The sequence below is a fragment of the Anser brachyrhynchus genome, assembly GCF_964034855.1.
Source record: "Anser brachyrhynchus genome assembly, chromosome: 26".
In the NCBI taxonomy this organism is placed as follows: Eukaryota; Metazoa; Chordata; class Aves; order Anseriformes; family Anatidae; genus Anser; species Anser brachyrhynchus.
The window spans coordinates 5,166,599-5,180,053 of record NC_137719.1 but is presented as its reverse complement, the minus strand read 5'-3'; the positions used below and the strand labels follow the sequence as shown (position 1 = coordinate 5,180,053).

At 50.2% G+C, this 13,455-nt stretch overlaps 1 protein-coding gene across 3 annotated transcripts in view; it reads left to right on the top strand.

Annotated features, from left to right (window-relative positions):
• Positions 1-13,455, top strand: part of XPO7 (exportin 7) — a 47,067-nt gene that overhangs the window by 4,864 nt on the left and 28,748 nt on the right. For all 3 annotated transcript variants that reach the window (XM_080568601.1, XM_080568600.1, XM_080568602.1), the window contains exons 2-4: positions 10,503-10,649; positions 12,253-12,346; positions 13,178-13,344. In XM_080568601.1, coding sequence (XP_080424727.1) covers positions 10,503-10,649; positions 12,253-12,346; positions 13,178-13,344 — 408 coding nt within the window. The remainder of the gene's footprint in view (positions 1-10,502; positions 10,650-12,252; positions 12,347-13,177; positions 13,345-13,455) is intronic.

Below are 13,455 nucleotides of genomic sequence, written 5' to 3'. Positions count from 1 at the left end.
AGGGGCGCGCTTCGTGAGCCTGGCCTTCGGGTACTGGGGGGCGACGTTTGCGTCCTGCCTGGTGCTCGTGGCATTCGCAGCTGGCCGGAGCCGCACCTCGTGCGGTACTGGAGTGCCGCGGGTGGGCGCGGGGTGCAAGACGGAGCCGCAGCAGCAGCAGTGCCGGTTAAACGTCACATCGGGTGCTCATGGGGGGAGCAGGAGGCTCACCCGCTGCGAGTCCGGCGTGCTGATCTGTGCCCTGCTGGGGGCAGAGCTGGGGCTGTGTTGGCGCTGCGGTACAAGTGCAGTTTGTCTCTTAATGCTCTGCTCTCGCCCTTTTCCTTCTCCGAGATCATTCAAACAGCTTATAAAGTGTGACTGCACTTCTTTCTGCTTGCTACACGTGGGTAGTTTCAAGTGCAAATGTAGAATTGTAGCTGAACTTTCTAAAGTGAAGTTTACAGTTCTCCTTTAACATAAATTATACAAGTATACTTCTAGCTGAACTTCAATTTATAAATTTTTACGGTTCTCCTTTTAACATAAATTATACAGGAATACTTCTAGCTGAACTTTAACTTATAAATTTTTACAGTTCTCCTTTTAACATAATGAATTATACAGGAATGCTTAACAGTAACAAGAAAATAAAACAAGATATTCGCAAGAATAGGATAGGCAAAATGTGTCCTTACCCGCCAATGTCAAGTAAGCTCGTTGCTAGTTTGAAGGGCAGCTTGATTTGATTTCTTGTCATCTGGAAACCTTGAATTCTGTAAAAGGTGGATTATTTTTTTTCCCAAAAAGGTGATGTTTTGAAGGTTTCTCTCCCGATGCGGCAGGCAGGCAAGTCAATCTGTTCTAGAGATATTAAAGTGATGTAAAAGACGCAGGGTGGCGAAGCATCCCGTGGACGGTTCCGTGCTGCTCACTGGCATCCCGGCTGTGGCTGGAACCGCTCTGGTTGTGGCTCGGAATGGAGAAGGGGCTGTAGCCCGCTGCTGTCGGGCTTTGTCACGCCTCGGGACACGAGAACGTATCGGGAGGGAGAGGGCGATAAACCTTTTGGCTTCAGCCAGGCACCTTCGTGGTCTCAGGAGTCCCTCTGAGGTCTCAGGACCGCTGCTGCCCCCAAGGGTCGGGGCTCCTGTCCCAGCTGGCGCGGTGTTTCTTGCTCCGGACTACCTAAAGCCCCACAAATCCGGTCGCCCACTGGGTAAGATCATCAGGAAGATTTTTGTTGGTAGAGAAACGTGTCACTTCACCTCTTTATTTTGTCACCGGATTGTCAACAGCCCGTGTGCCTTACGTTGTAAGACCAGTTTATGAAAGGAAAAGCCTCCATTTTTCTGCTAAATACCTCCACTTCGGGATCAGCTCTAAATCCTTTCCATCCTTTTTTATCTGTTGCCACTAAAATGAGCTCTGCGTCCACGTACCCTGTGGACTCACAACTTCGGATCTGCGCAGGATCTATGTCAGGCCCGCGGTGGCGTTTTGTTTCATGCGTGGTTCCTCAGTGCACCTTTTTACGTGGTTTATTCCTCAGCCCAATGTTCTGATTCAATTGCTCTGCTAAACCCCCCGGACAAGGATGTTATTTCTGTGTCATCCGAGTGTTTTGGATTCCCGTTTGAAGCCGCGGTGCCCTTGTATCGCCAGCTCGGTGTTTGTGAACGCGGTGATTGCAGGAGTTACAGTCCAAGGACGCTGTACTGGCAAGTGCTAATTCGGTTGTTTCTCTTTTAGCCGCAGATAATGTCCGTAGCTGCAGCTTAGCCGGCGACTCGGAGGCAACTTGCAGCGCTCGAGTCATTTTTGCTGCTGCTGGACGGTGCGTTTGGGCAGCCCCGAAGCAGCTTTCTTGTTGGAATGTGTTCTCTGCTCGTTAGCAACAGGTAGAGGGGATCTTAGCCAGGTTTGGCTCCTCCGGACGGTCACAGCTCTCCCTTCTCGGTGCCTTCAGCACCCCGTTTGCCCCACGTGCGTGCTGTGCTTGCTGTTTCCTAATTTCCTGGCTGCTGCTCGTTAGGAAACAGCCAGCCTTTGCCAGACGAAAAGCCCTCAGCCGCACGAGGAACACGCAGCTCTCACAAAGCGAGGTCGAAACCGTGTGATTTCTGCAGCAGCGTGTTGGCTGTGGCGTATAAACAAAAAGGTGAGGAGAAGCAGGCGTGACTCACGCTCCCATTGTTGGAGCAGAGGTGTTGGTGCCGCTCCAGCCGCCCGGTTTTGTTCCGAAATCGCAGGAGCACCTGCGTGCTGCGCTTACTGGGGCACTGCAGGGCCCTCGCTTGCGGCCCTGCCGGGTCCTCCCACGGGGAGAAAGGCTTTTCTTGGGGTAGAATTCGGTAATTTATCCGCTCCTAGATGTGGGCTTGGATTACAGCACCGGGGAGCTCTCCTTACAGCTTCACCAGCGTCAGTGGGGATCGTTGCTCTTCTTTTATTCTTATATTTTCACCCAAGAGCTCTCTGCTCTTGTTTTATTTTCCCATTTGTTCTACGACAAGGTGCTTCCCTCCTCTCCTAAATTACGTATTCCGGTGAATAACACTGCACAATTAGACGTAATCTTCAGAGGAGATGATGGATATGTGACCACTTTTCCATAGGAGTCAGACCTTCCAATTAGCAGCATAAAAAAAAAAACGTGTGCATCGTATCAGGCTCAGTGCTGCACGTGGAGGGGAAGCCAAGATGCTGCCTGAACATTTTTCATTTGGGGAAAGGTAATGAAACCGCTCAGGCAAACATTATGACAGAGAAATTTAGCAACTTGAGTTTAGTAATTGTTTTTATTGCCTTTTTTTTTAGTTTTGAAATTAAATATTACTCGGTTGCAATAAATAAATGTTACGTCTTGTTTCACGGGGAACTTCTGCTCAAACTGTGTGCCTGTCTGAGAAGAAGAAACCATTCCTTCGGGCTGGTTTCCCCTCCATCTCCCAGCTAAAAGCGGTGTTGTGCCCGTGGCCTTGGGAGATGCCAAATCTGCTTTGGGTTTCCCGAGGTCAGAGCAAAGACCCCCGCGGCTGCGTGGCACGAGGGGCTGAAAACCTCCAGCTTCACCCCGTGTTTCGAGATTCTGTGTTCCCCTGGGCGCTTTTAAGGCGTAGCTGATTTCGGCAGGCTGCGGGCTGAGTTCGTCCTCCTGCAGGCAGCACAAACACCGGATTTCGCCCTTGGTACCTGGGCGAGCTCAGCGGTGGTGCCACGGAGCTCGCTCCAGCACGTAGCGCCAGCGAGGAGGCGCAGAGGAAGGACGTAAGGCTCCTTGCTTTATCGGCGTTCGCAGCACCTCGTGCAGCGGGTCCAGGTGTCGTCGCAGGGGAGCAGCGCTGGGAGCTGGGTTCACCAGCTTCGTGAGCTTATTTGGGGTGGATTAAGTGAAAAGTGCAAGCCCCCCGACGCGGTGAAATAAGCACAGCCAGCTGGTCAGCACCAAAAGCGGGGTCACATCCCGTTTCCACCGCAGCCTTTTGTCCTTAAAACCAGTTCTGATGTGCTGTCAAACCTCCTGTTAATATTTCATGGCTGTGGGTGTGTGCGCACGTGGATTCTGCCTGCACCTGACGTCCCGATGGAGCCCAAGTGCAGTCGTCATACCTCAGAGGTATGACCGGCTTCAGGACAGCTCACTTAGGACATGCCCTATGTGTGAAAGCTGAGCACTAGCTCTTTTTCCTCCTAACTTCCTACCAGATAGCTCCCTAAGCGCAGCCACGTGTGTGGCTAAGCCTCTAACATTATGCAGCAGTCGTTCTTTGCGCCCAACGAGAATATTGAAGAGTTTCAGCTGCGTCTCCCCAGCCGTTAAGGGAATCGCGTTCCTGTTCTTGAGGCTCCTTGGGCTGGAAGCCATCCTCGTCTCCGCGTGAGGCTGCGTGGTGGCAGGAGTTAGGGGGATGCTGGTGTTAATTCGAAGCGTTTCTCTAGTCGCTCTGCAGCATCGTGGAGTAAAATGGCAGGGCTGAATCCCGACAGAAATCCCCTTCCAGCCTGGCTCGACGACCATTTGTCTTGGAGAAAGAAATGAGAGCTTTATTGATACCCGGAGAGATGCGGGGAGCTGCCTGAAAATACCGCTGCAATAAATAACTTTGTGAGATGTGCTGGAAGGGCATAAGTAAGTTTGCTTTCTCTGTTATTAGTAGGATAAATGGAAACGGGCAATTTATTGCTCAGATTCTCTTAACAAATGAGGGTGATGAGCCATGAGACCTCGATTTTACAGTGACGAGTACTTACCGAGTGCATCATACTGGTCCTTGGCAGTTAACAGTTGCATCGCTCAGCTTAAAAGCTTTTTTATTTTTGGTTGAAATACCTGACATTCATCGAGTGACCTGAGGCGTTCTCTGAGCCTCAGTCGCTTCAATCACTGGGGCCCGTTGACTGCTGCGATGGATCTTCATTGCACGGCTGCATTTGTTAAATCCCAGCGCTTCCGAGCCCTGACTGCTCACCGCATCTCCCTCCTCCTGGTCTCGCCGAGAAGCCAGCGAGGGACTGGGGGGAGCCAGCTCCTGTCTGCAGCTCCGAAACCCGGCGCAGGATCGGACCCCAGGCTTCAGGTGCCGCGTTGGAGCGGCGTGCGCAGCCCCTGCCTCTTGCGCGGCTCCGTTTAACACCACATGAGCGTTCAGAAGTACGTACGCATATGGCAAGTACAGAAATCCACATTTCTTGGCTGTAAAACCTGCGAAGGAAAGCAGGAATGGATGGTGGCCCCCTTCCCACCCCCGGAGGTGCCAAGGCTGGAGGTGGGAACGTGGCGACTCTGCTTCTGGTGCCTGTTGCATGCTCCCAGTGATGAAGGACACACAGATCTCGTTGCATGCCCTCTGGTTTCCCGGCGCTCGCAGGGGCTGACTGCGATTATAACATATGGGGGAATCGGTCGGGGGATACGAGAACGGCTGAGTGTGCTTGGGATGAAAATAACCGTATGAAACATGTCGCAGGATCCCTGGCTCAGGGAGTCAGTAACCAGAAGGCAGGAAGAAGGAATGGCTTGGAAACAATGTGCGTCTGGAGGAATCACAGCAGCGCGCATCCTTCAGGAGAAGAACCACCAGGCAGCAGCGAAGTTTGGCTTGATCTCGTTAAGCCAAATGCTCCATTTTAGACGTCTGCATCTGCGAGCCTCTTGCTCGCCTCCTCCCCCTGAGCCGTCAGGGCTCGCTCCGCGCTCCTGCCTCCTTTCTGGCTCTGCCATCTTGAGCGTGCCGAACGCAGCGTGCGGTTCCTCAGTTTTCTGAAATGGGAACTGTCAGCGTGGCGAAGTCAAACTCTATTGAACTAAACCTGCCTAGAGCTTATTGCAGCCCTTGGATGTAAAGAGCGTTGCTTAAGCAACCGTGTAATATAAGATCAATTCCACAGCCGTCCCCCGGGGACTCCTTTCAGGTAGCTGTTGTTTTCCTTGTAGTATTTATCATTTTAAAGATGATCACACGTTGTTTATCTTCACCATGGGGAAAACACCGAGCAGTGATGAGTTTTATTTGCAGCTTGTAGCATAAATAAGATTGATGGGTTGCTTTTCTTCCGTGTTCTGAGCTTCACAGCTACTTTTGGTGGGCAAGCATCTGAGGCCGAGATCTTACAAAGGGGACGCCATATACAGAGGAAGACTCAATTCTCCCCGGCGTTTGACATTAAAGAAATAAGCAGCAACATGTTGCAGGGTTCATAGGTGTTCCCGCTCGCCCGTGGAGGAGAACACATCGTGCTGAGCCCAGCGGAGAAGACAACCGGTGGCTCTGGAGGACGCTGGTCTGCAGCAAAACTTCCTCCGAGCTCCTGCTGCCAGGAGGAAAGGGAGTGGAAGCTGTGCTAATCGTTTGTCGAGTTGGGTGGGCTCTGATAAACGTTCCCTTGGTGAAAAACGCTGCTTCTGCGTACAAAACAATCACGTCTGGGTAAAATGTCGTGCGTTCCGTGTTGTGCTGGCTGGGATCCTCCTGTGGATCCTGCCCTGGTAGGGCTGTGCTGCAACCTGGGGGGATGGAGCAAAAGCTGGTGGGGTTTCTGTCGTGTGGCTTTGTTTTCTTGTAGGGACGCAAACTTATTTGACTTCCGTTTGCAGCGGCACAAATATTTAATTATAAATAGCCGCAGTAAATTGACCTACAAGAGAAGATTCTCTCTCCTTTATTTTTGGCACCCTGAGTCAGTTGTTTTTTCGGCACAGGTTGGCTGGAGAAACGGATTATAAAATAATCCAAAACGACGTTTAAATTTTTAAAATATTTAACGTTAAATTAAAAAATAACCGATCTCTGTAACGGAAACTGTAAAGGCTGTATGGGAAAAGCATTTGCTGACAGCTTGTTTGCCTGGCCCCCGTGTCCAGCAGTCGTCCGAGGATGATTTGAGCCCAAACGCCGCACTGTCGGTCAGCGCTTGTATCGGGGGTGTTGATGACCTCTGTTTGCTTTCCCACCCTGCTTTCCCTCCCTGAACCTGCTTATTTAAAGCTCTGCGGGCCAGCAAAACGTAACTGAACACATCCAGACGTCACGCTGGGATAAAATCTTCCCCGGGGACGTCAGGAAAAAGTGTCGGGATTGTTTGGGTCTTGACTTCAGAAGGGGAAAAAGTGTGTGCGCACAGGAGGGGCGGGCAGATGGTGGCAGCCCGTGCTGAGCTCCGAGCCGAGGAAGCTGATGTGAGTGCTGCCGTGAGGAGTACGGTGGCAGCTTGGGGCTTTTAAGCGTGCGTTTAAGATAAATGCTCCTGTCTGGGAGCTGGCTGCTTGTTGTTCAGCCTGGGTACGGTGCGAAGTCTGAGAGAAATGGGACCAGGAGGGTTTTCGTTACCGCAGAAGTACTTTGGGTGCACCAATGCGCGTTAACATGAACAAAAATCCTCGGGTTTCGGTGCCGCCACCAGAGGAGCGGATCGGAGCAGTCGGGGAGGCTGGGAGGCAGCGACGAGGGGGGGGTTTTGGGGTCGGGGCTGTCCCCAAGACTCAGCACTGCTGGTGGCCAAGCGCCGTCCCAGGTCCCAGCCCCGATGGCTCTAGGTGCAAGCACCCGGCTTCTCAGCCGGCTCCTGAAGTTTGCTTTATAGAGCCCTTTCCGAGCTGTCTGTCCTGAAAAGAGTAAAAAAAAAAAAAAACTCAAATTTGGGTTAGTTGTGATTGCTTTTGGTGCTTTTGCTTCTTTTTGCCTCGCCTTTCGGACCCTTGGCGTGCAGCGCCAGCAGGGTGCCGGGGCGTTTCCGCGTGCCCCGTGCTCTGCTGTCTCATGCTCTGGTGCTTATCTGCAACGCGCAGGGCTCTTGCCCTGCACAGTCGTTACACTAAATGCCTTTTTTTTCTTTTTTTTTTTTATCTTGGCTGGAGGAGTAGGTATAGCCCGGTCTCTGTAGTGAAATAATCCCCACCTCCTTGCTGCCCCGACCGTCCGTGGCATTTGGGAGCTGGATGCAAAGGTAGCTTGAGTTCTCCCCCCGTGGTGGAGAGGAAGGGAATGCGCTGCTCTCGTCGCTGCGATATTGAAACGTGCTGAAAATGGAGCGGTGCAAACCCGGAATGTGGTGTCAACAGCTCAGTGCCTCTGCCTGTCAGTGGGACAGGCAGGTTAAGGCACAGGAGGAGAAAATAAGCTTCTTGGTGGGATGTCCCTGAGAAGGGTGCCCGAAGGTTTGTCGTCAGAGCGCTTTGCTTGGATTACAGCTTGTCGTGAGTGTTTTGGGGTGTTTGAGCACAGCCAATTAAAGAAAAATAAAACGAAATGACCCTTCGCAGCCTTGGAAAATGGGTGGAAGTTCTGCATTTGGACCCCAGCTCGCCCTTTGAATTGCCCTCGTAGGCTTTGGTATTCCTCTGTGAGCCCTAAAATACTCGGTGTCCTGCAGCCGCCTCTGCAGCTGCGTTTTGGGGGACAGCGCGAGGACGAAGCACGAAGCGAGCTGGAGGATCGTCCGCACGGGGACGCAGGAGGAGGGACACGGAGCGGCAGGAGCCGTGACGTTAAGAGCGTGCTGATACCTGGCCCGGGTGCGTGGCTGAACCCGCCGGGAGCAGCACCCACGTCTGCTCTCCGCGGAGCTGCCGGAGATATTTGCTCTGAGCCCCGCAGGCCGAGCGCTTGCCGTGGCTCCGAGGGAGTTAACGGATCGCGATGCGCACCGAGGCTGGCACGGATCATGCGCCGCACAAACAAGGGAGTTCTGTCGGGGCCAGCGCCGAACAAAAGGAGCCATGTTGGTGCCACCGAGCCCCCGGCTGCCGCGGGGGATCGCTGCCGGAGGTGTGAGGAGTGCTCACTGCTGGCAAATCCTCTGCCCGAGCTGCTCGAGGAGTTAATGCAGGGTGGTGTAAAACTCGGTGCAAAGAGCTCTTAAAAAAAAAAACAAAACCAAACAGACGTTTCTTTCCGAAGGTGTCAGCTCCGCTCGAGATCGCTGCCGCTCAGCTGGGTCCTCGTGGTGCTGCCAGGCTGACGCCTCCCCGCGAGCCGTTCGTGAGCCACCAGCTTCCCAGCTCCTTTGCAGCAGAAAAAGTAGAGTCGTTCGTGGGACTTTTCTCCCCTGTTTTTAGTTTCTTTGTCCCGTTTTCTCAGCAGGGCTGAAACGCCGGCGCGAGGGATGCCGCGATGCTTTCCTGAAAGCCTTTCATTGCCAAGGGCGCTGCCAGCAGAATGACTTCTGTCCCCCAGACGTGCTCATTACCTAGGGAAGGTTTGCAGGCTGCCCTTGAATACCCTTAGCCCTTTGGGTTTTTCCACCCCAGGTATGGGTATTTCCTCCTGTTCGGGGGAGGACAAGGCAGGCGGATGGTAGACTTGCTCGGGAAGATTCCCAGAAATAAGTGGTTGTGAGGATTTGGGATGTTTGGAGGAATTGGTATCGTCCTCGTGCTGAAGAGGTGCACGTAAGCAGGCACCTCCTGTGTGTAAATATTGCCACCTCGTTTTAAATAGCTAAAAGTGGATTTGTAATGAAAATGGATCCATTATGAGAAAACGTGAGTGCTGACAAACGCTTGCCTGTAGTTAATGTGGTTTATAATAGTGTACGTTTATCTAGATTTCAAAGGATTTTCTGTGCAGAGCTGAAGCCTTTGGCTCTTGGTTTTCCCAAAAGCAAACCGGTGCGCGCTGCGCCGCTGAGCTCGTCTGCGTGGTGCTTGGCACGCTCGGGTCTGGTGCACCACTGAGCACGAGGCTGGGATCCAAAAACCCATCGCCCTGTTCGCTGCCCTGGGCTGGGCTGTGAGACGGTTCCAGTTATCTGTCACAGGTTGTGTATCCCTCCAGGAAAAAACAGCCAGGGAGAAATCACCGGAGGGAGTGCCTCCTCTGGGGCAGTGCGCGCTCGATACTGGAGGGCAGTGGGAGATGCTGGGACGTGCTGCCTTCTGCAGAGACAAGACGCCTGCAGCTGGATTCGTCCGCCCTCGTTTGCACGCTCCTAGAAGGATGTGTTTGCAGTCATTATAAAAGATTGATTTGGGCTTTGTATAAACAGCCCTTTGAGGGTGTTTCTGCTTTCTCGAGTGGCGTTAACCCCAAAAGAGAACTCCTGGACTCCTGATCAGATGGCTCTCCTTCACCAGCGCTTCTGTTCTTGGTGCACCGATTATTTTCTCTGAAGCAGCGAAGCTGACAGGGCACCATTTTCCATCGAGTTACGTTTTAAACCAAACAAAACCCTTGAATATGGCACAAGGTACAGAAACTTCTGCAGAGCGTCCCTCCTTGCGTTTCCTGTAACGCTCCCTCTTACCTGATGATCGTCTTGGCAGCAGGCCTGGGTGTTCTTGGTGGGGAGATGCTGCACTCGTACAAGAAGGCGCTGAAAATACCTGTGTATTAATCGAGCAGCAAGAACCCGAGGGAGGATTCGTATCCATCTGCGAAGCCACTTTTAAACTAGGACACCTAAGATTCCACTGGGGGAAACCATCTGCCCGGATCACAGTTTATGGCGAATATTTTCCAGTTGCTTGAGCACACACAGAATCCGCCCGGTGGTTTTATTTCCTCCTAATGCGTTCGCGGAGACGCTGCTCGAAGGCATCCGTCCCGTTGTTCATTTATTCTCTTCTGCTTTAGGTCGTTTTGGCGTGTGTAGTGGAGAAGATTGAATGTCAGATCCTTCCAGCATCCTGGGATGCTGGAGTCTGTTACGGTGCCCTGCAGAGGGAATGCAAACCAGGCTCACGAGGGTTTTGCTGCTGTATGAGAGGAAAAACGAGACGTGAGGGTGGTTTTTCAGTACGCTGCGGTGCCCTCGGGCAGGATGAGAGCAGACCCTGGGCACGAGCTCCTGCTCCTAGGGCCAGGCAGTGGTGGGGAGGCGACGAGGCGCTGTGTGTGGCGTAAGAGGTGGCTGTGAAACTCCCGAGCTGCTAATTTAGTAGGTTAAACGCATTTAGGAGATTTCCTTGCTTTTTGCAAAAGGTAAAATTACACGTGTGTGTATGTACATAACAACCTGGGTTAAACTATTGCGTAAATAAGCTGTAAAACCTCGCTTCTGATTCACTTTTCTCTCTGTTCCAGAGCCTAGCCCAGCTAGAGAACCTGTGCAAGCAGCTGTATGAGACCACAGACACTGCGACACGGCTCCAGGCAGAGAAAGCCTTGGTTGAGTTCACCAACAGCCCAGACTGCCTGAGCAAGTGCCAGCTTCTTCTCGAGAGAGGGAGTGTATGTAAAACAAAAAAAAAATGTTCAAAAGGGACCCCGGTGGTGTGGGTGCTGGCCCCAGGCTGTGGTATGCAGGGTTTATGTTGCACACCCAGTGCACTCGAGTGGCTTTATCTCTGTTTGTGGACATCTCTGCCAAAGAAAGTGTTGGATCTGAGAGTAACCGGAATATGCCAGCAGTAGGATGCAGAATACACCAGCAGTAAAGTCTGCCTAACCTCTTAGCTGTCTTCTTTTTAAGTGACCATTTGATTTTTACTTTGTTCCAGCAGAAATAAATTATTTTTTTTTTTTAATTGCTTTGCCACGTGATCCTTCAAGATCTGATTTTTGGCAGAATGTGCACCCAGCTTTCCTATCGATCAGCTTGTTCACAAAAATAGGAAACGTTAAGCAGCGTGTCGTAAAGAATCAGTCCTCCAGGAGGAGGAGGAGGTGGTGAAGGGAGGGGGAGAAGAGTGACACTTAACAGGCTTGGCAAACTTGTACAAAGCAAAGTTGTTTTTTTATTATAAGGAATTCTCTATAAGTTTTTGGATTTCTTTTGAGTGAAAAATGTGAAGTCCAATGAATTCGAAACAAGTGGAATTGAAACTCTTCTGCTGGGAGCTAGCAACTAGTTTACATGAAGAGAAATGATTTTTTTTTTTAGGGGAGTTTGTAAAGCCTGGTGTCATTCTCTATAATCTATTGCAATTCTGACCCTTGCCAATGTATTGAGGGATTTTCTCATCATATCTGGGCTCTGACTTGCTCTGTACCAGACAGTCCCTGGAAGTGTTGGAATAAATGGATTTCCTGCATCTTAGGTGCTGTGCTTTCTATACCGCTACATATTACAGAAATTAGCCAGCAAAATCCTTGCCATTTCCCAGGCTGTAATTGGTGGAATCGGCTGCAGCCAAGGGTTTTTGGGGTTGAATGCCACCGTTTGCGTCCCTGAATTAGGTTACAGTTCACCAGTCTGTGTGCTGTTCCATAAGGAATACATTTGAACCTGTATTTAGTAATCAAGTGGAAGTCATAAGTGCTTTTTAATGCATAGGATCATACTGCTATGACTCAGAGTGCTAATAGCCTTTTTTGGGCATGATGTTTTAGCTGACTTCATGCAATTTGACCAGGTTTGCAGTTTTAAGGAACCAGGGCTACCTGAAAGCTGCCAGAATAAAGCCTGCAGGATTTTTGTTTGGAGGGAGGAGTGCTTATTTTTCCCAATGTTATTCCATTCACGTAAATACCCTGTAACAGGTACTGCACTCCCTGTCCCACAGTGCAGCAGGTACAACTCTTGCCTGCCCTGTTTTGTGTTCCTGGAGGCAGCCTGGTTCTGCTCGGGTTCTGCTTGTGTTCAATTCCATTGTCTTCCTGTCTTCATAAGCTTTTCCTTTCTTGAGCACTTTCTTCAAGTGTTTTGGTTTACTCTAGTGTCTGCAAAAACATAGAATAAACACTATGGAGAGGATTTAGACTTAACAATTAAACTAATGTCGTAAACTCAAATTTCCAGCGAGCAGTTAGCTTAACGTTCAGCACTGCTGCTTGATCTCCTTGTTCTGAAATGTGCAATAAATGACTTCTTGTTTGTTTTTTTTCTTCACAGTCGTCCTACTCCCAGCTATTGGCAGCTACATGCCTTACGAAGCTCGTGTCACGCACAAACAACCCTTTACCATTGGAACAACGAATAGATATTCGTAAGTATAAGACTTAATTTTTCTTACCAAATGAACGTTAATGATTGTTGTGCACACTTTCATCCACGAGTGGGAGGCTTTCTGCAACCTACTGTGTTTTGCAGTTGTTTGGGCATCCTAAGGTGTGGAGTGAAAAGAAACGTTTTTCTTAGATGGCATCTTCTGTGTTATTAGCTAGCAGAGTTCAAGGCTGAAGATCTAGAGTTCTTCCAGATGTGAGGGAATGACAGCCCTGTGGCTTGTGAATAAATCTTTGTAACGTTTCTCTGGAAGGTAAAATATGCATGGTGCTCTCCCCTTCTGAGGACATGCTCTCAAAACTGAAAATCCTTTATGGCTCTCTGAAATATCATTTGGAGTATTTCCTAGGGGAGCAGTCAGTCTGTCACAGCACTCTTTCCTGGAGAATGACGGATGCTTCCTCTCCTCCAAGGAAGAAGCCTGAATGCCATTCAGACTGCTTTCATTTTTAGAAATGATGTGATAAATGATCATCCCTGAGGAGAGGTCTTGTAAACCTTTTCAGCTTTTCTTCCTATTTACACGTGCGTTCAGAGGACTGGATTTAATCTGGTAATACAAAATTAGTTAGGTTTTGGGGAGGAACTAATACCTTTCTCTAACCTCCTCCCGGATTTGTTCCACAGCTCTAGTGCTTTAAAGAAAAGCACAAATAGAAGGTCAGTGTTTTCATCTGTCTGCAGTGATGATTGTTTTTTGGATTTTTTTTTGAAACAGCTTTCGGAAAGATACTTTTTCCTAACAGTGTTAACATCCCGGCTCCAGCTGCAGTGTTTTTGCCTACAGATAAACCTCTTCTCTGTGTTTCAGGGAACTATGTGCTCAACTACCTTGCCACTAGGCCAAAGCTGGCAACGTTTGTCACGCAGGCACTAATCCAGTTGTATGCCAGGATCACAAAGTTGGGCTGGTTTGACTGTCAGAAGGATGAATATGTCTTCAGGAACGTGATTACAGATGTCACAAGGTTTTTACAGGTCAGGATTTAAGATGAATACACGTGTTGTGGGATTTGGAAGTTCATGTATTTTCAATTATCGTTTTGCACCTTAGTATCCTCTGTCCAATATTTCATCTTCTGTCCTTGG